This window comes from Xiphophorus hellerii, chromosome 21 (genome assembly GCF_003331165.1).
Source record: "Xiphophorus hellerii strain 12219 chromosome 21, Xiphophorus_hellerii-4.1, whole genome shotgun sequence".
NCBI classification, from domain to species: domain Eukaryota; kingdom Metazoa; phylum Chordata; class Actinopteri; order Cyprinodontiformes; family Poeciliidae; genus Xiphophorus; species Xiphophorus hellerii.
In genome coordinates this window covers 13,324,481-13,352,343 of record NC_045692.1, presented here as the reverse complement: position 1 = coordinate 13,352,343, position 27,863 = coordinate 13,324,481, and the positions used below count along the sequence as shown (strand labels likewise).

The following is a 27,863-nucleotide window of genomic DNA, read 5'->3' as shown; positions in this document are numbered from 1 at the left end:
TTTTTTGTCAGTTCTCTTTAACATCTGCACACATTCCTCAATAGGCAATGCATGCAAGTGTGCGTGAGAAAAAAGAACAGACTGACTCGACATTAGACAGAGGTCTTGGATTAATTACCACTTATAAATATCCCTGCAAAGTCACAGCCAGGACATCCAGTTGTGTAAGATCCCCTTTTGTTGCAGAATGTTCCTCCTCAGACCTCCGGAGAGAGACGGAGCGGGAAGTGTGGAGGTAGGGAATGATTAAAGCCGAGATGGACAGAAAGATAGAGCAGAAAGTGATCAGAAGGATAGATTTTTGACTTGTGCTATGGAACTTAGAGCTCCACATTCCATTCAATTCTAATCCCAGATGGAAATTAAATGAATAATAAAATGACAGATGTTACGGCAACTCCTCTCCTCCATCCTTTATAGTTAAACTAACAACAATAACTGAAAATAAACACTTTGTTTTGTTCCTTGTTTAAAAGATGCACTGTAATATAATATAATTGGGAATCTCTTTCTCCAAAGAATGCTTAAAAAAATAATCCAGTGTTACTAAACATCTGCTGTAAATACACAAGTCGGCATGTTGGCGCTGTGATGGAGTTCAGGGAAAAGTACAAACAATTTGAGTGGATCCAGGACGACCTTCCAACTCCCTATGCACTGTGTTTTTCATATCTATCTATTAAATTTCCTATAATTTTTCAGAAGTTTTCTTTCTTTCTGGTTGTTGTCAGATGTTCCCCCACAAATCCTTGATTGTTGAGCCCTTCTGGAGATTATTTGGCCCCTAATAAGCTGCGCACACAGGATCCACGTGTGGAAGATTGATCTGAGTTTTGTTGCAAAGACATGTCTTTCAGTAGAAAACATGTTTGACATTTACTCTGGAAAACAGAAATCTGCAGCTCTTCAGCAGCAAATTTGAAACATGAACTCACATTCCGGAGCTTGCTGAAGTCAAACATGAAAAGTCCCAATTACAACACGATGATATGAGCGGCTGCGCACCATTTCAGCTCCGTTTACGTTGGTCTAAACAATAAAGGGGTTATGTCGGGGTCTGGAGATTTTTCCACATGTATGAGCAATGGCAATCTTAGGAGCCTGTTTTAAATCTTTGATTTGCTTTAAATATTTGAGTTGCCACATGAAACAGAGAGAATGCTGAAATTGTACTGAAATGCTTTTATTTTTGCTTTTATTTCAGAGCCAACTCTCAGATAAGTAAAGGGCAATGCAGCATTTAGTTAACAGATGCTCTGTTGTGACATGTAACCTTTCAGTACTTCACATCAGCTAAGCAATACAAGGTTACATCTTCTTAAAATGTTTCCATGCTTTGAAAAACTTTGATTACAAATGCAACCCACCTGGAAGTTATTACAGGGGTGTCCGCGCATCCTTAAAAAGTTATAAATCCATGTATCTCAAATTAAAACCTTACAATGCCTTTCTTTCACATAAAAGAAAGTTGACTTTAAATGAGTTAATCACAGATCTTAAATTTCATCATGGCAGGACTATTTAATCTTATTATATATAATTTGTTCTTCTCTTTTCTGTCAAACAAATGTTTGAGATCCATGCAGACGTCTTCGTTCCATTCTGTGAATTGAGGCGGTTGAAGGTACCGCTAATGCTAATGCTGATATACCCTTGCTAGCTAGCATTTTCTTGTGCTTACCGTGGAAAAGTGTAAATTTATCGCCAGTTGATAACGTTCATCTTCACCACTGACTCACTTCTGTTGCCCACTCATAGGATGCTATGTGCATTTTGGGCAAAAAAACCTTGTCACTACTACAATACAAAATATTTTGTACATTTCTAATGTCGCACTGGTCTTAAATTTAATTCATAATGGTCTGAAAAAGGTCTTTAAAAGCCTTAAATTTTAGTTGGTGAAACCTTAGAAAGCCTGTATGAGAACAACTATAAACTCATCATCTGGCTGGATCTCTCCTTTACTTTGATACAGTTTTCTCGGGTACTGAAGAACAGAGCGTGGCCCACCTTCAAGCAGGCCAAAGCCAAAGTCTCACCTCTCCACAGCAGCGACTTCTGTCCCACGAACTGCCACATCAATGTGATGGAGGTCTCCTACCCCAAGACCACAACCTCTCTGGGCAGTGCATTTGGTGTACAGCTAGACAGCAGGAAGAACTCTTTGGAGAAGAGTGCACGCAGCGCTGGAGAGAGTGGTGAGGATAGTGCAAAGCATAGGCATTTTATTTCATTATTTATCTAACTGACAGGGTTGTACTGATGAGAGGGGTTTGTGTACAGGTAAGCTGAACCCCATGGTGAATGCCCAATACACAATCACAACTATGGCTGCCCCGTCCAGTCACAGTCTGGGTCGGACGGAGGGACACGGACTTCGTTTTCTGCTCCGAGAAGACGACCTGCTCACCCTGGACGCATATCAAAAACTACTTTATAAACTCACCGCTGCGGTCAAGGAAATGGAGACACACGGAGCCCATATTCACGAGTAAGTAGCATTAAGTACTTTATGGTATAGAAACAAAGTACTGCATATTTGTGATGGAGAAGGTTAACATTAGCATTTTGTATTAACCAAAAAAAAGAGAGAAGCATGGAGTACATTTGTATTCTGTCCACTTCACTCCGATACCCGTAAAATCTAACAGAGCTACAGTAACTGCCTTGAGAAGTTATGCAAATGTAAATAAAATTCATGTTTGCAATTTATTTACAGCATGAACTCTTCTGTGAAGGCTTCAGAGGTTTGCTAGAAAACATTAAAGAGCAAAAAGCATCATAATGACCAAGGAACCCAGCAAACAGGGTTGCGTTTTAAAATAATAGCTTTGAATTTCTCACAGAATAGTGAACTATTAAAACCTGGATAAGCAGAGCAACAATCTGAGAAGCAGCCCCTGGTAATTCTGCAGAGACTCACAGCTCATTTTGGATAATCTGTCAACAGGACAACTATTAGTCATGTACTTCTCTATACTGATCATTATGGCAAGGAGAAAGCTAAAATAAGCATCATTTGCAAATTGCCATAAGTCATTTAGAGAACACAGCAACCATGTGAAAGGAGGCTATCTGGTCAGATGAGACCTATAATCGATTTTTTTGGTTTATATGCACCCTGGGGACAGTGCTATAGTAAAATATAGTGGTGGCTGCATTATGTTGTGGGAATGTTTTCCATTAACACGAAAAGAGAAGCTGCTCGGAGTTGATGGGAAGAATGGATGGAGCTAAATAATGAGCAGTTCTGAAAACCTTTTAAGGTCACCAGTGGTGTCCGGTTGCTAGGTGAAACTGAAAATCACAGACTTTCTACCTTTCATTTGGCAAGGCCAGAGGTATTTTTCTGAGCAGGATGAGGGAAAAGTTTGAATTTTCCAGATGTGTAAAGTTGGCAGGCACATAAAAGGACAATCATGGCAGGATTTTAAATCCAAGTATAATTTTTCTTCTACATTACAGTTACGCAATACTTTGTGTGGGCCGGTTAAAATGCAATACACTTTAGGATTGTAGTGTGAGAAAATGTGTATAAGTACAAGCAGTATGAATACGCTGCATGTCAAATACTGAATTGGCAATGTGTGTCAGATCAAACCACTTTATTAACTGCCTTTTTTTCTTTATTTTTATTTTTTTTACCTAAAAAGCCTTCCAGATAAAGGAATTGTAAGAAAGGAATTGAATGAGGTAGATATGATGGACACATTGCAAGAACAACTTAGACCATTTAAATTAAGCATTTGAAAACATAGAAAACATTAATTTCTTCTGACTCTAATTTAACGTGTTTCATTCTTTAACCCAGCAGTTAAGGCATTTTGTTTGCCTCATAGAACAAGGATGAGCTTAGAATCCGTTGCTATATTCAGGTTCACCACTAAATCCAACTAATTACCACTCACTGAGCCTTTAATATCATAGCCTTTAATACGTCTTAAAGTTCAGGCCAGATTTCATGAGGTGACAAAATCCCTCTGGAGACTTTGACTGTTTTTATTGCAGACTGCTGAGATGTTTATTTCTGTTGTAAAGTATTTAACCATGATGGCTGACTTACCTTTGGGGCTAAAGTTATTGAATGCCCCATAGGAATGTGTTTTTCTATTAAATCAGCCAAAATCTGTTCATTCAACATAAACACCAGTTATGCCACTTATCTTAAGCTGTTCTTAGTTTGTTAATTATGTGAAGAAAATAACTGAAGACCCTTATAAATTGGGTATGGATGCAGGGTTCACTGTTCTGCAGTAGAAAGCTCCACGGAACAAGAAATAAAATCTCTACAAAGAAAAGCGGATGTTGTACAGAGTCAGCCCCTCCTCTGTAAAAGCTTCTCACTGTCAAGACATGAATAAAACTTACCTGCACAGCCGTTAATAACTGCTTGCAGACAGCTTTGTGATTGTTAAGCCTGCTATGAATCTTCAGATAATCATTCCATTGATTTAGTCATTAATAGTCTCCTCTTAATTTAGTGAATGAGATTAAAAGTTGCCCGATGAAGCGGAGCTGTCAGCTCACTTCGTAAATGATGAGCAGCGTCCTCAGCAGGGTTTTAATGTCTGAGTCAAGATAAATTCTGTCATGCTCCTGTCACTGCCAATTAGCTCGCCGGCATCCTTGCACACTCCGAAGCGTCCAGGAAGCATCTAGTGAAGCGATAATGACCTTTACCGTGAGCTGTCGACATGCAGACTACACAGAAAGAGCTTGTTAAGGGTAGGAGGATGTGAGAATGGGCACGAAGGTTTTCAGCGCAGGAACTAATTTGGCTTGTTGCTGGTTGCAGTCTGGCTGCATCTTTTTGACCTCTGCGGGACTGCTAAGCCTTCCTTAGCACTTCTTTAGATTGATTTGTATATTAGACTGTTCGCTGGCAGGCCAAGGATCATTACTAATACTTCTCATGGCTCTGGTTCTCCCCTTCTGAGGTCTCCAGATTCATTTTTTAAATCTCCAATCCTTCGTGTTTGGTTGCTATCTTCATAAGCTTGGATTTTGTTCACTTTTTTAGCCTCCTCCTTTTTGTAAGCTTGATGGGAAAATCTCTTAGAGGTTCTATTCTACGAATATAATGAATCCCTGAAGTGGCTATTTTATGTTGAATGTATCCTTCTTCCGTTCTGAATGCCAACAAAGGAAGTCTGCTGTATATTCACAGCAGAGTATAAATATCCATATAATTTAAGGAAAGATTACACTTTGGACACAGTTTGGCATTGCATAACTTCTTGGCAGACTTTCGAGGAATCCATTTTTAGGCAGAGACCTGTGACCTTTTGTTTCTATGCCTCAGAGACGGGGGTCACAGCTGCGAGAGGACATACTCGATGACGTATGTCTTATCAGGACTTCCTCCCTTCCAAGTCTGAATAACAAATCTCCTTACATTGCCCTTCTATTTCCATAACTTTGTTCTTAGGTTGCACATTGAACAGCACCTGGCAGTGATTTAAAGCTGCAGAAATCTTGGAGTGATTCACCTCAATCTATATTAAAGTGAATATATGGTTGTATTTTAGAGCCAGAAAACATAAAAATCAGGAAAATATAAAACATAAAAAAATTATAGTCAGTTTTTCCATTGTTTTTAAAGCACATAAGTAATTTTAAAACACTCTCCTGACACGAGAGTCATATCAGGAGAGACGTTGTATAACTGCTCCATCTTGAAGCCTCGTACTCACAGTCGCCGAGGAAGCATAATGGATTTCTTTCTTCTATAAAACTTTACTTAAAGGAATACGTGCATTAGATTTGTGGCTGAGTTTTTAAAAAGAGAAACTTGCACAGTCACTTAATTGCCTTCAAATGTAATTTATTCTGGCGACACAGCTCTTGTATTTCACCATTACATTCTCCTTCGTGGTAAAATCCAGTCTCTTTGTTGGTTGCCAGATTTGTAGGTCTCAGAGCTGCTGCTTTAAGATGACAATTCTCCCGATTTTCTCTTTCACACTTAAGAAATCTTTAGGAACTCAAAATTAAGCTGCAGATATGGTTGTTATTTTTGTTCTGGATTGTCATTGGTATATGCATTGATGCCCATGTTCTTCATTCTTTGGCTGCAAATTTCATCTGAACTTCTTGTCTTGCTTCCTTTTTCTTTCTATCAGAATTTCCTTTTACAGATGGAGGTTAATAATGCATATTAGAACCAAATGTGCCATAATTTAGTAGTTGCATTGAAGTATGCTTTTTCTTTTTTTTGCCTGCTTTTATTCTCTTGGTCATAGCTTCCCTGCATTTGAGCCTTTAGGCCACCTTCTCTGATCCATGTATTGTTATTCTGCCATGTCCCCCAGTGACCATAATGGCTTCACTTCTTTAGTAATGAGCAGCCAATTACAGATCTAGCAGGGCCTCTCTATGGCGATGGAATGCCACTTTGTTTTTTAGGGGCATTATGGTAGATTCTGGACCGAACTCTAATGAGGGCATCTTTGCTGCCTTGTCGGCATGCAAATGAATAGAAAGGAGGTCAGCTGGGAGAGAAAGGGTAGAGTTGAGGAGATGTTTGGCTGGCGTGAGGAAGCTATGTTCATTTTGATGAAGAACAGACTAATGCAGTCCCTCTCCAACGCTTCCACTTTGAAATGTCTTGGAGGCCGATGGAATGACGTAATGGAAAATGTAGGCAGGCTCAAACTGAAACGAGTCCGAAATATAAACAGACATCGCGTGTCAGAGCAAATGCGTGGGGGGGGGAGATCAAAAAAGTACAAGCCTAGCATTTATTGGGATATGGCTTTAAACAGCACCATGTGTTGTTGCAACTGTGAAAATATCCTGTCCATCCTCTTCCTGCCCCTCTGATAGACATCTAACAGAACAGAATAAAAGTCAGTGGTAGCACAGAGAGGGGAACTGATCTCTGCATCCACGTCACAGCATGTTGATACAGCTGCCCCTTACATGATATTTGAATCTTTAAATACAATTGGGACCTCTGAGCATCTTAAGATTTTGTGCCGATGCCAAATTGAAAGAAGCCAGGGTTTTGTTTGGCCCACACAGTCCGTTATTGGAGCCCCAGACATGAGTGGCGTCTGCTGCATACTGTAAACACTGCATCAACAACCCACCAGACAATTGTATTAACTTTATTATTTTGATCTTTCTATCATGTGTTTTGTGTAATTCTTCTTCACTTTTTTCCCAGCCTTCTATCCTCCATCACATATCCTTCAGCATCAGAGGTGAGACACCCAGAGAGCTACATCTCTGCAGAGAGTGAAGGGGAGAAGGCAGAGAGGAATGGGAAGAAGGTGTGTTTCAATGTGACAGGAGACGAGCAAGAAGACTCTGGACATGACACTATCAGCAACAGAGACTCATATAGGTAACACTCAAGAGAGAGACGGTCACATAACTGGTGCTTTTAGTAACTTGTTCTTTGTAATAAATGTATTCAAACTAAAACAATAATGCATGACTTAATGTTTTCAAAATGCATTGGATCAAATCCATTTTTTGAACAAATTTGACCTAACGTACCTAACTTTAGCTCAAATTGAGCTAACCAAAACTAGGCTAAATTAAGATGAGTTTAACAATGGTAAGTTGAGCTAAGCTATTATAAAGTAAGCTGTTGGTGGCTAAGTGGAGCAGAGCTAAAGTATAATTATGTTACATTAAAATAAAGTAAGTTAATTTGATGTAAGATAAGGTAACTGGAGCTTTTTTGACCAAAGTTAAGATGAGATGAACTTAGTTGAGCTAAATTGAGGTAAGATAATTTAAGTTGTTAGGATAAGCTTAGCTAAACAAAACATGCAAATGTATTTCAGATGAGTTTAGATACTTATTCTATACCAAGTCAAGCTATGCTTAGATTTACAGTACAGACCAAAAGTTTGGACACACCTTTTAATTCAATGAGTTTCCTTTATTTTCATGACTATTGACATTGTAGATTCACACTGAAGGCATCAAAACTATGAATAACACATGTGGAAATATGCACTAAACAAAAACGTGTAAAACAACTGAAAATACCCCTTATATTCTAGTTTCTTCAAAGTAGCAACCTTTTGCTGTGATTACTGCTTTGCACACACTCTACATTTTCTTGATGAGCTTCAAGAGGTAGTCACCTGAAATGGTTTTCACTTCATAGGTGTGCCCTGTCAGGTTAATAAGTGGGATTTCTTGCCTTATAAATAGTCATGAAAATAAAGAAAACCCATTTTAATTAGAAGGTGTGTCCAAACTTTTGGTCTGTACTGTATATCGCATACCTTTTACCCCAGTCCCAATAATATTCTGTTCTTGTTTTTCGTCAGTGACTGCAACAGCAACAGGAACTCAATTGCCTCCTTCAGCAGCATCTGCAGCAGTCACTGCAGCTCCTATGTTCACAGTGATGACATGGATTCAGGTGCACAAACATCACAGAACAAACACAAATATTGTTTTTTATATATCTTACATGATGAAGTGTTTAGGAAGTTAAGACCTTATATTTGCAATAGACTAATCAGAATTTTGATAGGAGTAAAGTCCTCCTTTGTGATGGTTCAGAATTTCTGCATCTTTTAGAAAATGTAAAAAAAAAAGGAGGTAACAAGGACATTTTTTTGTTTGTTTTATTGTGAAGGAAAGACACTGATGTGGTCCAAATGGCTGATTGTATTTGCGTTTCTGCAGGAGATGAAATGCCATCTAGTGTGTGGCTGTCCCATGACAAGCAGAAGAAACTACACAGCTTCCTAGAGCATCTGTTTAGCCAGGTGGGTTAGTTAAACATCTTAAATGTGAAATTATGTTAGCAAACCTAGAGGGCCCGAGGTTGCATGATATTGTTGCCCAGATGTTTTCCTTAACCTAAGATATTAAAATATTAACAAGACGGTTCCAGGAATGAGCTTTTCTATGATTTCTATGATTAACATTTCTCATTTTTCAAAGGTCAGCTGTTTGTTGAAAGCTGAAGTGGGATGTTTTATTGTAGCCCCAAGAAGGGCAAATGGAACAGCCTTGATATTTTTCTGGGACCTTTACAACAATAGGGCATGAGGATATTTCTATCATTGGTGGAAAAAGAAAAGGAACAAAGCTGTGCTGCTCTTTTTGTCTGCTTCCTGTAATATGTTGTAATATAGAGAAAAGTCCCCAGCTTTGTTTCCCCCCAGCATTACAAACTGTGAATGCATTTGGGTTTGGGAGGGGGAAGCAGGTGTTGGTTATGCGGGGGCGGCTGGGGTCTTTTTTTATTTTTCATGTTTTTGGTCCCCTGTGCAAACTTTCCAATCTGGACGCAGTGGGAGACTGTATCAGGTGTTCTATGTTTGACCCAAGTGCTTTCTTCAGGTGGACTCAATCACCAGCATGCTGAGAGGAGCGGGGGTGGCGCGGGTATTCGAACAGACAAAGTGCTTCACGCCTGCAAGAGGGCTACAAGGTAAAACCACCAGAAAAATGCAAGCATTGTGCTTTTTTTCAGTCATTACTGGAACACCTTTTGATCTTAGAACTTTTGTTCCATTGTGCACTTACGACCACCTTTTTCTCTGTCAATTTCTACATTTTCAACTGCGGCGTCCACAGTTCTTGGGAGAGTTACCCCCTGATGTGGGTCTGAGAGGAGGAAGATGATATAAAAGGCTCTCAGGGCCAATATTGACTTATAACAGAGCAGGAGCTGGATACACAGGGGCTGGGACTTCCTGTTGTGTACTTGTGATGCTAGGCAGACACATGGGAGCAAGTGTTGTAAGTGGATTATAAACATTTAGAAAAAAATATAATTTTTAAACATTTTCTCTCCATTCATTTCCATTTCTGTCTGTAGTGTGAAGATAGCACCGCTATCTTATCTATATTGCATAAATATTTAGACCTTTTGGATTTGGTTTTCCATATTTTGTAGCATTACCATCAGAAGCCTTCATGTAGTTTGATATTTTGCTAGCATTTTGTCACCTGACCCCATTTCAGCCCCAGTGTTTAACCTTGGTGTCGATTGTTAGGTCATATCTCTTACAGGGAAATGTAGGAAATGTGGAAGGAAAGGCTAAATTTATCCTTATCATTTCCTTCTACAAATACAAACTAGCTGACAGCATTCTTTCATCATCCCTGAAACTTTCTTCAAATGGCTCGACCCATTTCTCAGATAAAACACCAAAAGAAAGTGCGTTTGTGTGTGTGTAGTGCAAGCTTGCTTCTCAGTGAGTCATTTTTCTTCTTCAGTGCAACAAAAGATTGTCTTGTCTTGCATTTGTCTCTATTCCACTGTGCAAAACTCACTTGCAACTAAGGCTTTGTGTCCTAGCGTGTCCCTTAATGCACAGCTGTGAGTACTTTATGCAAAACAGCAGATTACCTATTTATTTTGTACGTTTTGGATAATTCAAGCCTCCAGACACCTCGGCCAATATGGTGCACCAGCTTCCCTCTCATCTCCAGCTGTCCTCAAGTGAGCGCAGATATGCTTAAACACAAAATAGAGTCGTTTGTGTTCGCTTGCCTCCAGGAGGCACATAAGGGTTTTATCGTTGCTGATCCATCTCAGCTTTAGTAATGCCTACGGTTGATAATACAGCAAATATGATTATCTAAGAAGTGGAGGATTTCTGCATCCAAACTCACACTTTTTTCACCTAGAAAAACACACGCTTATTGTAAGATCTTGCTGTTTTCTTTTTATGTAAACTTTATTGTTGGTCTGGTCTCTTATGTAGATTTAAGGGTTTTTCAACTCATGTATTATCACTACTCTTTATAAAGTGGTTGGAAAAAGTTGCTTGTACTGGATACAAGTACAATGTTAAAGCCACAAACTATGTGACCACCCTGAGAGGAAAATGAGTAATTTATTTGTTTATAGTGAGGTTTGGATTGTTTTCTTTTAAGATTTTGTCAGCCGAAGCAAAAACTGCTAAAAGGCCACAAATATTTATTAACTTGTCACCAAGTTTTAAAGTGTTTATGCTCCTTTGACATCCACATTTTGTAAACTGTAAACTTCAATATTTTTTATTTGGGTTTCATGTGCCAGACCAATATAATTGAATCTTTAATTAAAAAGTGGAAAGAAGATGATATATGGTTTTAAAATCTATTGTTATTCAATCTCATTGATGCACTTTAAAAATCTCCATCATCTGAAAATAAAAAGATCATGACACCACTACAAACCTAAGACACTGCTGTCCAACTAAATTGACAGGTTTGGCAAATAAATTGCTAATCGAAGCAGGAGCCAAGTGGTCCTTGGCAACTCTAGAGGAGCTGCAGAAATTCACAGCTCTTACTTATACTTTAGGGATTTAACTTGTATGAGAAGACTTAAATGACTGTGTGTTGATGTCTATTCAACACACAAGCTATTTTATCTTCTACCTGCTCCTTTTTGAACAAACTGTGTAAAATCGAATGTTAATTGACATAACTATTTGTCTTATAATTTTTTTTTCTGTTTTTACATTTTATTATCCATCCAAAATAAATTAATTGTTAGAGCTGATAAGAAGGTGAGTGGAGCTCAACACAGGACAACCCTGGAAGAAAACCCAGTACAGGCTGCTAAAGCCTTGAGATTTTCCAACAGAACCATAAACATGCAGCCAGAGCTAAATTATAATGATTTAGATCAAATCATAGTCATGTGACTCTGTGAAAATTGAGGCATAAATCTAAGTATCTGTGGCAAAAACTGTCATCTGATCCAGCATCCCTTCCTGAGACTCTTTGCTTAATAATCTGGCTTTTATCATATTGGTTTTTCACACTTGATTTATTCTGAGGAAGTTGTTTTAATTTTGCCTTGATTTTCCTGGCTTATCAGTAAGGCTAAGATGTTATTCCTATTTAAAATGTCCCTTAGATAAACATTGTGAGGGAAAAAATCCACATTGAGTTGGGTCAGTATAATTATTTATGTTTGTTTTCCATCCAGAATTCCTGCAGGAGATGGAGCCCAGGGTAAACTGCGCCAAAAAGCTGCGCCTCCACATCAAGCAGGACCCATGGAACCTTCCCAACAGCGTTCAGGGGCTCACACAAATCATTTCTAAATATGTAGAAGGTCAGTGTTCACCTGAGATGCCGCAAAAACGTGGCACATGCACAAAGCCAAATATAAATCCACAATGTTTAAGCCGTGAAAAGCACGCAGTCACACACTGTGCTTAAAAGACAGAAAAATAATAATAATCTGGCTTTAAATAAAATGTTTTTCGAATTGGCCTATTCTTCAATGTACCCCCCCACCTCCCACCTGTTTATTAATTGAAATACCAGACTATTTTGCTTAGTAACGGCTCTGCCTACTTTAAAATGTAAACCTATAACCATCCTGGGACTCATAAATTGGAACCGCTGAGCTGAAACTGTAAACTCGCTGAGAATTGCAAAGCTGTTTGTGGTGAGATCCTTTAATTTTTGCCTAGAGAGGCTATTTTTTATTGCCAGAGGAGTGTGTGGTTTTGTTTTTGTTGATTCCTGGACTGAACCCCCCCCTCCCACACACACACACTAAAGTGGTACAAGCCCACAGTGGGAACAATACCAAGCACTAACAGCCTGCCACTCGACACTCCTGGGAAAGGTGAGCTGGTGGTCACGACTGAGGAAATACAGAAAGACAGAGTTATTATTAATGCATCTCACAAGGCTCGTATTTTCATCAGTGTGGCTTCCTGCTTTGTAGCACAAGGCTATGACTATAAACAAATATGGATTTATACTGTTATCTTTTTCTCCTCCCTGTCTTCTGGTTTTCTATATGTAAAATAAACCAGTTGTTGAGCAGGAATAATGTAAACCATTTAAATTTCTCTGAAGTATTCACTGATTTTCTTGCATTTCTTGTTTTCAGAGGTGAAGACACGACTGCTCTTGGTTCTACTGCAGTATACAGGTTTGTTCTGCCATCATTGTTAAAACTGAGCATAGTATTATGTGCATTTTAAATCATTTGCTAGCTCTTAGCTCAATTTAGCTTCAACTTGTCATGTATGGCGGTTACGTTCAAATTATTTATTTCAAATTGGTTCCAGCTATAAATCTGTCTGCAGTATGAATGTTATAGATTATCCTCAGAGGTTAAAACAGGCATCACCAACCTTTTCAGTCTGACAAAGAATGTTTGCCCTCGCCCTTAAAACTTTAAACATTTTCTGTGTGATAATTAGTTAATTCGTCTTTAGGATATCTTCCAACTATTGTTTCTCATGTTAAAAAATGAAGAGTTTTGCATTATTCTTATGAGCCAGTTAGACTTAAAATTTACTTATAGATTATCATAACAGAACACCAAATTAATCATTTTGTTTATTTTAATTAAATGTTGTCTTATCTTGTCATTGATACCTGTGGCAGCCTAAACATTTGCTCATTCGGTGCATCACAATTAATATGTTTGCTTCTGGTTTCCTATTGATCCCGGTTTCGCATTGTGTAAGTGCTGCAATAAACAACTTCCAATACTGGTGAGATTTCAACCTTACATTCTACTTAGCTCTCATTAAGGGGACAGCAAGAATTAAAACGTTTAGTAATGAATAAACTTGCTAATAAAACTCTTGTGCTTCCTTCCATGAAAACTTCAATAAACTGCAATCAAGCTCCTTAGCAAATCGAGTTAGAAAGTTTTCATCTTCCGCATAACAAAATAAAAAAATATCTCAGGGACTACTGGACAATTTGTTTTATTTAGTGTTAACTTTTTATCTAATCAACAGAAAATATTGCTGTTTGCTGATTATTTCCCACATGAATAAACAAAACATTTGTTTCAAATTTTTCCAGAAATAATTCCCGGTAGAATAAGAATATTTATTGACCTCAGGGTATTCAGCATGCGGTTTTAGCATCCTCATCTCAGTCAGTCCTTGGCCCAGTCACTTAATACTTCCATTTTAAATCTGTTCTTTTTGTTTCTTGTTTACCTCCCCCTCGCTACAGCTGACGCATTTTCTCCGTTTGCTTTTTATGATTTACTTCCTTGTGTTGTTTCCCCTCTCAAGACTCTGAGATCCAGTTGCGACGAGATATGGTGTTTTGTCAGTCTTTAGTTGCAGTGGTGTGCGCATTCTCAGAGCACCTGTTGGCTGTACTGAACCAGGTGGGTCACACTGAAAGTATGTCCTGTATTATAAAAAGCATTTGCTTCTTCAGCATTTGCCCTAGCTTACTTATTGTTTAATGTTTGTTTACTAGTTCCACAATGTAGGAGTAGAACTGGACCAGGACTTTCCAGATCCTCAGGAACTCCAGGAAGCCCAGGAGGCGAGCCGACGGTGGCTGGAGCAGATCGCCAGTGCTGGCCTGCTGTTTCACTTCCAGTCCCTCCTGTCTCCCAATCTGGTAAGCTGCCAGGAACAGTTCAGGAGTCAGATTGTAGGCAATAACAAACTTGCTTTATTTGAAAACATTGCACCACTCCTAATCCTTTACTTAAATTAAATGTGTTATGTACCAGCTTGTGCATATCCTCTTGGTTAATTATCCATATCCTTCTGGAACTAGATTGCGTGCAATATCTCAGATGATAAGAACAGTGGTTTTGTGGCATTTCCTGGTTATTTATTAAATTTCAACCAGGATTTCTGTTTTGCTTTCTGGATAACAATGATCGACCAAATAAGACTAGAATTTCATTGTATGTTTGAAATTTTAAACAGTCTTCCTCATTAGTCATAACACTGCAAGCTACAGACACAACCACAAGAAAAGGGAATTGAAGTTTTTTTTTTTGATGCCTCCACATCAGTTCCCGCTGTCAATCTAAGTAAGCCTTACTGCTTTCCAAAGGATTTCTTAGACTTAGGTCATGTTGAGAGTTTCAGTGTCAGTGCCACTACCTTTAGATGCATCTTTACTCCAACAGCCTTGAATCAAAACATTAGGCCGTTATTCTTCACTCTGTAGAACTTAATTGCATGTTGAGGATATAGTTCAGCCTAGTGTGCTTGTGGTGTTGACCGGGGGAAACCTAAAAGGGCAAGACGTCACTGTCCTCGCCCGTCACTTTGAGCGGACGAAGATTTGAAATTCTAGAAGGCTTAAAACTTGTCTGAATACAGCAAATATACATTGATATAAAGTGATCAAAGTCAGTGACATCAGGTTTAAACCAAGCATTTACACCAAAACAAAGCATCACTTGGCAGGTTAGTGGTTACGCTTCTGTCGCGCGTCTTCGTATGGGAAATGTGCCTGTAGATAACGACTCCTAATCCTCCTCCACTGCTGGCCAGTTCAGCTCTCTGGACGGGGTCGATAGGGACAGGAAGAACAACAGAAGGGAGAAGAGAAGGCTAACAGAGACTTATAATCAGAAATATATGAGCGCCGGCTGCTGTAGCCATAAGAAGATGTGTGCTTCCTTTTGCCTGATGAAGAGACACTGAGGAGGAAACGCATCCTCCCACTCATTGGGACATGTAAACAAATTCAAACAAGCTAAACCAAAGATGGAGACAGACATATGTGTAAACAGCTATATTTCCTCCATTAAGCTACACCAAATTCTTTATAATTGCCTTGAATCAAGACATTCTTGAAATAATCAAAGGTTTACATAGTCCAGTGCTTACTTGATCACAAAGCCATATTGTGCTTAAAAATAGTAAAACATAGACAACTAGAGGTTAAAAAAGAGATGTCTTTAAGACTACCTGTGGCTGAGAAAACGTATCAAAACATCATAAAAAGAGCCCAGAGCTGACACAGAACCTGAAAGATGCATCAGTCCTCAGGAGATAAGCTGCAGTTTACCAAGATGCCAATGAAGGTTGTTTTGGGAATCACCTTCTGTTGTGTAATAGTGTAGTGTTTAATAGTTTAATATTTTGTAATAATTAAACTAAAAGAACAGAATTGTTTTTTTGTCTGGCTGGATATGGGTAAGATAGTAAAATACAACAGATGATTTAATATTTAATCTGAGCACACCTAATTATCAGACAAAACAAATGTCTTCTGACGATGTGTATTCAGTAATCATTGACTTATGTATTGATTTGATTGTGTGGCAAATGTCAGGGTGGGTCTGGTCACCTTACAGTGTCAGGACTGATATGTTGAGTTCAATGAATAAAATGCTCAATGGACAGGGTATACCACTGATGTTCTGTCTGTGTCACAACAATACTTCACTTCAGTAGTTTATTTTTCTTTTTGTTATATATGAGCCTGTATTCAATGTCTTACTATATGATTTGATGAAAGATGTTTTTGAGGAAAGTCCTGTTGCGCAGATCAGTTGGTGAGGTTTGATGAGAGACTACCGTAAAAATAATAAAGTCACGTTTGCTGTTTTTTCTCCTCAGACTGATGAGCAGGCCATGCTGGAAGACACTCAGGTGGCCCTGATTGATCTGGAGAAGGTCACCTTCTACTTCCAACAATTTGAAGGAGAACCAATGGTAGCAAGTATGCAGTCTTTTAGTTGTGGCCTCAAGTTACAGGGCCCTCCTCAATTATAAGTTCTTCTGTTTAAGAAGAAACTGTAACTTAATCGTTAATCCCAGCAGCATGATCTCATAACGATGATATTTTGGTTGCATTTTAAACAATAATTTTGATGTGAGATGATACTAATACAATAAAAGATACATCTATTCAACAGCTTTTTGTATTTTCAAAAGGAGAGCCAAGACATGTGCTTGCTGCTACCCGTTAACTTGTACCATGCCTCTTTTTTTGTCTTCCGGCAGATATGCCCATCTCCTACCAGGTGGAGGGCACTCGCCAGGCCCTGAAGGTCTGCTTCTACCTGGAGAGTTACTACTTCGCACATTTGCCTTACAGGCTAAAAAATGGAGGAGGTGTCAAAATCTACCCAGTACTCTTTACTCAAGGTAAAAGGAGTCAGTTTTAGGAAAAGGACAAAGGCTTCTTTGCAGAAAATCATGAACACTGAAAACCTTCTTGTGCATCTCCTCATGTTTAGCTCTGGAGAGCATGGAGGGTTATTACTATAGAGACAATGTGTCGGTGGAGGAATATCAGGCCCAAATTAACTCTTCCTCATTGGAGAAGGTCAAACAGTACAACAAAAGACTCGGGTACAGTATAGCACACACACACCCACACGCACGCCTTTGTACTGCTTCGCTCTTGTTGTGTAATGCAGCAGAGTTTCTTAGATATCATATAAATCAAGATGTCCTTCCTTTCCGATGAGTTTGAGTCTCAGGGCTCAGTAGCAGCAGCACCTGAAGGTGATTGGCTGAGGGGAGCACAGTTGGGAATGTTTTGCGGTTGGCCGTAAGCACACACACAGCAGGGGCTGCAGTGGCTGGATGAGAACGCACAGCATGCCACCAGGTTTGCTGAGGTTTCCTCTGTGCAGCTGCTGCACTCAGTCACTTTGCACCCCATTGCTTTTCGACACACTCGAGACTCCCTGTGATTGGCCAGGTGTGGAAAATGTGATGAAGTAGAAAGACATGTGAAGAAGAACTTTAATTTGTTTAACTTCCTGGGCTGTGTGAGGGGGGAAATTGCACTCCAAGGCAGAGAGACAAATGTTAGAGAGCTATCTAACTTGTATTAAATGTGACTTTCCTCTTAAGCCTAGTTCCGTTAATGAGCACCTAAGAGGATGAACGCTGGTCTTAAGTTTAACATTTGCTGCAGCTTGTGTGGATAATTAAAATTATAAGCACAGTCTGCCTTACAATTTAGCTTTGTCATATTCAGCGCAGTCGGTTTTGGGGGCTTTAAAAGATTTATAGTCCAGGCAGTTCTGTGCTTCATCAGTGCCATCTCAGCATAGCTAAATATTAATTTTCAAGGATTGATTTATTCATAGAGTTTTTAAATTTATTTGTAATGGTTAGAAGTGAGAGCCGCATTTCCCAGAGCATAGTTTTGGAAAGCAAATAAAGCAAGGACATGGAATATTTTATTGATTTTTAACAGCAGTTCTGTGACAGAACGTTCACTATTACACCCCAAAATTACAAAAATATGAAATGGTGAAAGTCAAGAACTCTGTGGAACCAACTTGAAGGAACAACCAACATACCCTGAAAACATTTTTCTTGTGAAATTGCTTGTTGTACCTTTTGTGTTTCCTCTGACGTCATTGCTAAAATTGAGCCTCCTTTCTGTGGTAACAACTTTCACACTGAAGAGTGTTGCAGTTAGTACATCGTGGTAACACTTAGTATGGTGCATTCACAATTTATACAGTTGGATTTTTGAGTTTCTTACTGGCTGGTCACTGCTCATGGCCAGTCAAGCTGAAAGTTGACCCGTTCTGGAAGCTGCTGATTTCTCAGCTCATGTTAAGCTTTTTATATTTTGCTGTACTTCTTGTACTGCTGCTTTCTGTATTATTTCACCTGCACTGACAAAAAAATGTAATTGAGTTGACAGCCAAGGCCCCAGCAGTAACACACAGTGAATGTGTCTAAGAAGACACAGGCAAGTGTTGTGGGGGAGCCTAAAGGGTGCTAGGTAAGGAGGCAGTCAAGCTGTGTGGCACAGTAGAGTTAGTTTCAACTGAATCTGCTGAAGCTCACAGTTTGAGTTGTTCATTTACTCTGGGCTTTCCAAACTATCAGATTCCACTCTTTGCAAATGTTTTAGAGTAGGAGGATTTATACACTGAGCAAAAGACTTGATTTCAACGCTAAAGCTAAATCTTAAATCTTAATGAAACATTGGTCGGTGTTAATTGATTCAGTAAGCATTTATTGTTTTGCTTGTTATATTGCAAGTAATAAGATGTCAAAATGTGTGAAAATATAATTTGTACTTTTGCTTGAGATCCAAATCTTGAGAGAAAAGTGGTAAATATGGTAAGATATTATTTGTAATGTAAGCTGGAAATATACTTTTAATCTATAAGGTTATTAGATATTGAAAGTGAAGGACATGCACTGTTGGTGTCACCAGAGACAAATTAGGTTGTTTTGTTTGGGTTTTTTTTTAAAGTAAATTGGCCAGTTGTTCAACAGGAATCAAATTTCCAAACAGAACTTCTCACTCATTCAGCAGCAGCTCCTCTGTGAGACAGTTTGTAAGTAATAGACTGTGTACAGAATAGACGTATGAGAAACGATGCATTTCTAACTCATTTACAAAACAGCAAAACATTGATCAAAACACAACACATTTCTTGGACTAATATATTATTTGTCAAAATTATATCAGGTTGTTATAATCTATCAAAATTAGTCTACAATTTATGAACTGTTTAGATGCATTTTCACTTAAAATTTTCATCTGTTCTATATGCACACCCTCCTTTTTCTAAGCAAAGAAATGGGTTTCCTGGTGTGGTTGTAGACCAAAGGAGTCCAAAGACCCATTTAATAAACTGGAATAGTATCAAAAAGTTTATTTATTTCAGTAACTCAATACACATAGTCAAAGACATTACACAGAGTATTTACACTCAGACTAATGTTTTCAGGGCTTGTTAATTATGATGAAACATAACTTCTCAACATTTACTCAACACAGAACTGTGGGCTTAAGGAAAAGTTTGTGTGATGTCTTCTTAAAAGTAACTACTTTTAGTTTTAATCGGACAAACAATCTCATGGGAATTCATATCCTAATTTATTGAACATGACTGTATATTTGTAAAGTTTGAGGAGGAACATATACATAAAATTTTTGTAAAATTCAGTGGCAGCAATTGCCACTGAATTCATTTCATGATTTGTGGACGATTTCACTTTAACTCTGGCAGTATGTTTTAAAAAAAATGGAAACCCTTATATGTTGTTACACTTCACAAATTGTGTAGTGTTGGACTATCATAAAACATGAAATATTAAATTTGGTGAAAATGTTTTAAGTTGAGTGAATACCTTTTTTAGACAATTACATTTTGTGGGGTTATTTCCAGTTTTCAGTTTTAATTACATTTAACATGCAGAGTTGTACTTGCTAATGTCTAACCTATATTTTTAGTTTTGCATCTGTTGTACTGGTGACATAAGTGATGCCACAAAGAATTCATGGAAAACCTGCAGGCAAGATGTTTTTCTCCCATCCCAAAAGTATATTTGTTTAAATGTGGTAAAATCAATATGCTCCCTTGGTTCCCAGCAATTAGTGGTTTCTCTGTATGTAACATCACCAGTAGTTTTTTTTTGTTGTTGTTTTTTTTGCCAGCTGCCATTCGTCTTACAGCTGACTTCAGACTAGGCCGTGATCTCACTTCACTCTCCGACCTCAGGCACCTCGTTATCGTTTGAGCCGAGCCACTGCAGTGCTGGGCTAAACCAATACTGGGCCAGCGCCAGAAGGCGTCTGACAGACAGATGCATCGCTGAACTGAATGAACTTCAGGGCAATGTTTAAGGTTTTCATGCTGCCGTACCAAATGCTGTCATGCCTCAGATGCACATGTGCATTTCAGACCCTTGAGGGACAGTTATTTAGAAGCAGAGCTGAAGTTTTATTTATGTGGCGTAAATAAGACGTAGCTACTAATATAAAGTGGCATTTTTCTAAAATCTACTTGGACTGGAATCTATTGTCATCTGGAGTACAACATTTTCTCAACTTCCCTTCAGAGTGGTATGGGAAATCTAAAACACTAAAGCATAACTGTATGCATGTTCTACCTTTTGGAATAATTGAGGATATTTCAGTTGAAAGATGAGGATCATGGAGGGTTTGCAGCAAAAATGGAAAAACTGGACTGTCTTTGAATTCTTTAGTCAGACGGGGAGGAGATGGATATCTGCAGGCTTGTTATTTCATCACATTTTGCTTTTATTGACGGGACTTTTCAGGAGGGCATTTGGTTTTCACCTTACATTCTCCCTTGTTATCGATTTTAGGACAGAAAAGAAGATGAAGATCACTGCGTATTGTGTATCGGTGAACTGCAAATGCAGTGTAATAATGGCGGTAAACCAACAAGTGTTGCCTGACACGCTGTGCCTCTCTACAGAAACTTAAAGCCGGCCCTGCAGTCACTACTCAATATACTGTTGATTATCGGGATAAAATATTTTTCAGTGGATGTCTTGGCTAGTTTGAAAGCCCTTTTCTCCCCCCCAGTATGTATTAAATAGAAAAAAAAAATCCCTGAAATATATTGGATAATAAAATACAACAAAGCCTGATAAATGTGTGTAATGATGGGATGGTGGCTGAAAGATGAGCAATAAACTTGGAGCTCTGTCCAGGTGGTAATATATATTATTATTACTACAGGCTGTTTAATTTTATGCTGTGTTTTTTTTTCCACAGCACAACACAGCCCGCAAGTCATTTGTGTTCAGTCTTCGCATGCACTGCTGTGTTGTATTTTACAATTAAGCAAGTACTGGATTCTAATTACAGGCTAGACTTGTTTCTGCTGATATTCCTGTTAGTGAAATGCAAAGGTACATTTCCCTCTTACAAATTTCTTCAATTTTTCGGAGGTTTATTTCACATCTTTTTAAATCTTGATCTTGTTTCTTAAGGGAATAACCTGTCCGAATCAGCCTGGCTCTATGTGGAAATATAATTTTCCTCTAAACCTAATAACTGTTTGTGCCATCCTTGGCGGCGTTGACTGCCACCAGGTGTTTCAGATAACTGATGAAAACATTGCTGTAGAGGACTTTTGGCTCAGTCCTTTTAAAAATGCACGACTAGTAGCAGCTGAGTAAACATAATATTTCTGTTTCCGTCCAAGTCCCTACAACATACCCATATAGACGCTACTTTGTATAAATAAACCAACGTACCTGGGCACCCAACTCAAAAGTGTCCTTGAGATGTTACAGAGCTGAACTTAAAATTTGTAGTTCTGCTGTATAGTTGCGTTCATCCTGAACTGTTACTGCAAATGAGCAAAACTAGCGGTGTTTTTTCTCTTCCCTGGAGCAATACTGTGCAGCAGAAATTGATGTCTGCTGTTAAGTTTTAAACATTTTTAAGAGTTATTCCCAGGAATAAAAAAAAGAAATGAAGTTTGCTGAACTTCAACTGGAACCTTAGTTTTGTTCTCTTTTAAAACATTGTAAAAACAAAAAAAGTGTTTCAACAAACACACACCATATGGTTTATTTAATATTTATTGTAACTGCTAAAATGTGTCTTGCTAAATGTCTCATCTTGGACAACACAAAATGGAGCTGTTATAAGCAGTTTTCCTCCCCGCTGAAAAGGCAGGAGTCTTCGGCTGGCAAAGAGTGCCCCAGTTTACTTACATTCACAGGAAGGTGGTGAGGCTTTGTTCTGCTTCAGCTAGTCTGCACTGAACCTCTGTTTATAAAGCCTGAATGGCTGAGCTGTTTCCATTTATCACTTCGTTTTAAATCTATCACTGCATGGTTATAATGATTAAAGCTCTGTACTTTGTTATGCTTTGTACTCTAATGAAAGACCTAGATTCATCTAATTAGAAAACCCCTCTGAGATGGACAAGCAAGGTAATCTAAAGCGTTTTACAAGAATATAAAGCAAATGACATAAAGAAAATGTCATTAAAAACAAGATATAGATAAAAAATTATAGAGATACAATTCTGCATCAGATTTAAATGTAAAATATGTTTAAATGCACATCTGGAAGCAGATAAAGAGCTGAGACATCATAAAATCAAATTTGACCTTTTCAGGAAAGCTGCAGTAAACAGTAATGTTTTCAGTCTGTTTTGTGAAGTGCATTTCAGTCATAATTTAAACAACGTTTTTCCAAATCGAGGAGTAAAACTCTAGATGCTGCCTGCTGTTAAGTTCTCTTCCTGGCAAGACCGATTAAATAGGTTTCCGAAGACCTGCGAGATCCACATAGTTCTTATCTGACAAGAAACGCCAAAATATATTTAGACCATTCAGTCCCTTAAAAACTAATTGCAATGTTTGCAAATCAATCTTTGTTGCCATGACAGTGATTTAAGGTGGGACATGATGATCCACTTTCCTGGTGTAATCAGGATTCTGGAAGTATCATTTTGGATGGGCTACAGTTGCCTGATTGTTTTAATGGATACCAGCACAGTAATCTAACTTGCTGAAGTCAAAATCATGAATCTGTTGGTCTGTGTGTACTGATTTGATAGTAAACATGTTCTCTTTGGCAGTTGTTTTAAGATGTAATAGAGTAATTTGATACGATTCATGACAACACTTAGGTTTCTTTATAGTGGTATTTGCCTTACGGCGTTGTTCGATGCTTACTTAACTTAGCATTGTTAGGCCATAAAAACAATGATTTTGTCCTATCTGCACCAAGTTTGTCCCTGTGATATTGCAACTGTAGTGGACTGTGGTCAGATGGTGACAGAAATATAAAGTTGTGTATCTTCAGCATATGTATAGTAAGAGATGTTATGATATTGGGGCCACTTTTACATGAAATAAAAGTGGACCAAGAATGGAGCCTTGATGAACTCCATATGTGATTTTTGTTTGCTCAGATTTAGAATTGCCAAATGATACAAAGTATTAACTTTACAGATTATTTATTGGCTGATTTGTAGAAAAGGGTTAAAGTTAAAGAGTTTTAATGTAATCCCAATACTTTTGTTGTTATTTTCAAATGAACAGGATTTACATACCTGGTCTATCAAAAAAGCTCTTATCCAATCTAACACATTATAAGACAATTCTATCCATGAGCTACCATACATCCTCTATTGTACAGGTTTCAGGAATTTAATTAATCTTTTCACCATTTTCAGACACTGACCCTGTATATGAATATGATATGCTTATGCGTCCTTAAGTGCAGTGACTTAGTGTTAATAACTTTAACTTCCTTCGACACTAGACAGCATTACTATAAATCCTCTATAAGTGTCACAAACTAAGCACTTGCTTTCTGACCCTGATTAACAGTAATAGCGTTAATAACTTATGTCTCATTATATATAGTTTCACAGTGCTGTAGCATAAACCAGTATATTCTAGATTTTTTTCTGAGCTACCCATGGTTATAAACACGTCTGCATTAATGAGTTTGCAGCTTTTCCTCCTCCTGGTGTCAGTGCAGCAGCATCACTGTGGGGCGTCTTAAGGCTCCTGGAAGCCGTCATTAGCTCCGAGGTTGCTTTCCCACACAAGCCAGGGGATTTGTGTGGGAATTTAATAACAGTGAGTGTCATTCATCATGGCCTTGTGAGTGATTTACATGGACTTTTTTACACCTCTGTGGGGTCATATGTTTACAGAAATATTATAAATTATAGATAATTTAGCCCTTTCCCGGTGTTCGAGTGAAAGTGAAACCACTCAAAATATGCAAATTTTAAACTGTTTTTATACCCCATTGGATTTTAGGGATCATACATTTTTTCCTTCACTTCGTGAGTCAGCAGTGTGCTGGGAATATATCCATGCCTGCGCTACTCCTTTGAACACATCTGCCTCTTTTCTTCTTTCTACACAGCAGCTGACTGCGTTTGCCCCCTGTGCTTTGAAGGGCCTCCGGTGTCCTATTGTCACGAAGCAAGAAGAAACAAAGTGAATTGAGTTCTCATTTCCCCAATAAAACAAACCAGCTACATGCAGAGCAGGTCATCTTTGGCTTGCAGCCAAAGTATCCATTAGAGCCTCATGGAAACCCTTTGGCTCTACTTAAGTGTGTGGTCAGGGATGTTGCAGTTATTGCTGGACGAGCTACAGGCAGACTTTACCTATGGCTGTCTTGATTTCCACTAAAAGCAAAAATAGAAAAAGGAGTTGCTCACATAACAGCAAGATCAAAAGCAGTTCATGTATTTTTGTCACACAGTGGCTTCCCTGTGTTTGCTGTGTTCCTTACCTGGTTTGTGGCAAACTGCAAACAGGACTTTATATGGCTTTATTTCATGAATGTTGTTTTTCTTTATGCTCCTTTAATCAAAGCCAGATTTGTGAAGTGCATAATTTAAAGTGTCAACAGATTCTTCAACCTGTGTTGCTGACGTCTGCATCTCCTGCAGAGTTAACCATGAAACTCATGACTTTTTTGCTGCTCCTTACCAGTTAGTCAGACGAACAGCAACCTTTTAAAACCAAAAAGACATTTTTTGCTCTCCCTCCTACTAAGTGAGTTTGCCTAGAGTGCTAAAACCTGCATGACTCTAAAAATAAAACAAAAAAACAAAATAAAGCATTTGTATCCTTACGATTTAATGCATTGGTTTGTCTAATTTTAAGTTTTAGAACTCAAGAAAACATAAAATTTTTAAGCTAAAACAAATGAAATTATCTGTATATCTATGGAAAAGGAATGATAGTTTGCAGTATAATGGGTAAAAAATATAAAAGGATTAATTTTTCCAGCGGGACTATTTTGTTTTGGAAAGGCTGTACAAGTATTGCATAAAAAACTAAGGAGAGGCTTAGAGAAGCTTTTCATTATATTTAAATTTAGCACACACCTCAGTTCTTTGTGCAAATGGTATGAAGAGGCCCCAAAGAGCTCTCCAAAGATCTGTAGATACCTAGTTTATGTTAAGGTTGGTTTTCAGTTTTACCATACGCTTTCCAATTTCTGATGATGGATTCAGTCAAATCTAATTTGGGTGTGTCAGAGCTAAGGTGATTCAACAAAGACATGCCATGTTTATTTTATTTTATTTTTTTGGTATATATTTTGGTTTGCCACAGTCGCCTTGCATAATGTTCCTTCCACTTAAAAGTTATGGACTAATTTGTCTCTCACCAACAATCTTAAATTGAAGTTTGAGGATGTAATGGAAAAAAACAAAAAAAACAAAGCATAAGCCAACATGTTTCTTTTAGTCTGCTAGTGAATATTTTTATGGCTCCTTTGCCACAAGGCATTGTCTAATATAAGCAAGTATTCTTTGTATGTGTACAAGGTTTGATTCTCAACAAATGAGATATTTTCCTTCTCTCTCTCCATTTCCTATGAGATTTCTGCAAAAAAAAAAAGTCCATTACATCTGCATAAAAAGTGCAGAAGGTTGAAGATTTCAGAAGTCCTGAATGGACTAAACAGTACATTTTAAGAACATGTTTAAGACAGATAGGAAAGTAGATTTAGATTGTAGCTGCACTGATTTTTAGACAACACAACAAATCAAAACCTTGTTTTGTCTCTTAGGACTATTTAAAGTATCTGTTCATATTATGGCTGTATATTCTACACCTTGACACTTTGTAACCTCCACTCTAATGTATCTTTTGAGTGATAAGCCCATCTTGAACCAATTACAAGGGCTCTTAGCGGAACCAAAACCAAGCGGTGCTAGTTGTTGATTTCTGCAGCACACTACAAGGTTAATGCATAATTTGGCAATTGAGGTTTAAATACCTGGAAAGCTGCCATAAGTGAATGTGTAACATTATTCATCAGTAGCTCAGGAGTAGATATGCTGGGATGCTAAGACAAATTAGCTCACTTCTGGGGATCATGCCTCATTAGTCAAATGATTTTGTAGACTCCTTATTGTGCTGTATTCTTATTTTGTCGCCTGCTGGCTGAAAGTATATTTCAAACTTTAAAAGCTTTTTGAATAAGTATTTTATGTCTATCTTAATTGAGTACATTTTCAAATCACATGGATTATCACTGTAAGAGAATCCTGAACTGTCTTTTGAAAGGCATCTTCAGATTGAATGCCTCAATGCTCTTTGAATCACTTTACAGCAGAATCAATGCAGATGAATGAGATCTGCTTCACTTAATCTTGTAAACAGTCTCTGTTTCTCAGTCTCTGTTCCAGTCTCTCCTTTTAAAACTATCCCCCCCTCCCTTTTTATATATGTGGTTGCACAAATGTGTTACAGAGGCTGTGTCTTATCATTTACCGCAAGGAGTAATGGAGTTGATTGATGATTTTATTACAAAGGCTTTAATGTGGTGTAATATACCTATATTTAGCACAGTGTCTGAATGCTGAGATCCGATGCAGATACAGACTGCTGAGTTTGCACGAGTAGCAATCATCCTCAGATGGACTCATTGCGGCAGACTGCACAGCATCTGTATGCAGCCACTAGTACAGTGCTGCCTCTAGTGGACGAAGAAGGAAACAGCACAATTTGTTCTGTGCTCCATGAATGAGTGAAGCGATGGCACTTGGATCGACTCCCAGGACAAGAGATGCTTAGTCTGTGTTTCTGCTTTGCCGTGCCCAAGTTACTCTAATGATTGATAGTCAGACGCTGTTCCTCCATAAAAAGCAGTTGGCCTACTTTTTCCAGAGGAGGCCTGTTATCCTGATGATCTAATGAGGCAGAGAAACATTTTGGATGTCAGACAGTAAACAATAAATATATATATACAGCACAGACCAAAAGTTTGGACACACCTTCTAATTCAATGGGTTTTCTTTATTTTTATGACTATTTATAAGGCAAGAAATCCCACTTATTAACCTGACAGGGCACCTATGAAGTGAAAACCATTTCAGGTGACTACCTCTTGAAGCTCATCAAGAAAATGCAGAGTGTGTGCAAAGCAGTAATCACAGCAAAAGGTTGCTACTTTGAAGAAACTAGAATATAAGGGGTATTTTCAGTTGTTTTACACGTTTTTGTTTAGTGCATATTTCCACATGTGTTATTCATAGTTTTGATGCCTTCAGTGTGAATCTACAATGTCAATAGTCATGAAAATAAAGGAAACTCATTGAATTAAAAGGTGGGTCCAAACTTTTGGTCTGTACTGTGTATATATATATATATATATATATATATATATATATATATATATATATATATAAAGGTTGGACTTTGATTTTTAAACAAATTCAACCTCAGTATTCTGTCATATTTTGTGTCTCACTGCTCCACATAAGGGATTTTATTAATTCTAATTAAGAATACATTCGCTCTCTCTCACTCAGGGCGTTTTTCCTTGATCAGTCCAACATACCGCCCAGCACTGCACCCAAAGCTGCCCTCATAGATAAGGTAAGCCATAACTTCATTTTGCATTATTAATATAATTTGTGCATACAGACATACACCCAAACCCTGAGG

General features: G+C 38.1%; 1 protein-coding gene across 1 annotated transcript in view; it reads left to right on the top strand.

Moving 5' to 3' along the window:
- The window catches only part of prex2 (phosphatidylinositol-3,4,5-trisphosphate-dependent Rac exchange factor 2), a 99,623-nt gene that overhangs the window by 59,512 nt on the left and 12,248 nt on the right, over positions 1–27,863 (top strand). Inside the window, exons 24-37 of the mRNA XM_032551555.1 lie at positions 1,976–2,198; positions 2,284–2,491; positions 7,169–7,348; positions 8,292–8,386; positions 8,656–8,738; positions 9,319–9,409; positions 11,909–12,037; positions 12,830–12,871; positions 13,980–14,077; positions 14,173–14,319; positions 16,287–16,389; positions 16,674–16,817; positions 16,910–17,024; positions 27,728–27,794. Of these exons, the coding sequence (XP_032407446.1) occupies positions 1,976–2,198; positions 2,284–2,491; positions 7,169–7,348; positions 8,292–8,386; positions 8,656–8,738; positions 9,319–9,409; positions 11,909–12,037; positions 12,830–12,871; positions 13,980–14,077; positions 14,173–14,319; positions 16,287–16,389; positions 16,674–16,817; positions 16,910–17,024; positions 27,728–27,794 (1,725 nt within the window). The remainder of the gene's footprint in view (positions 1–1,975; positions 2,199–2,283; positions 2,492–7,168; positions 7,349–8,291; positions 8,387–8,655; positions 8,739–9,318; positions 9,410–11,908; positions 12,038–12,829; positions 12,872–13,979; positions 14,078–14,172; positions 14,320–16,286; positions 16,390–16,673; positions 16,818–16,909; positions 17,025–27,727; positions 27,795–27,863) is intronic.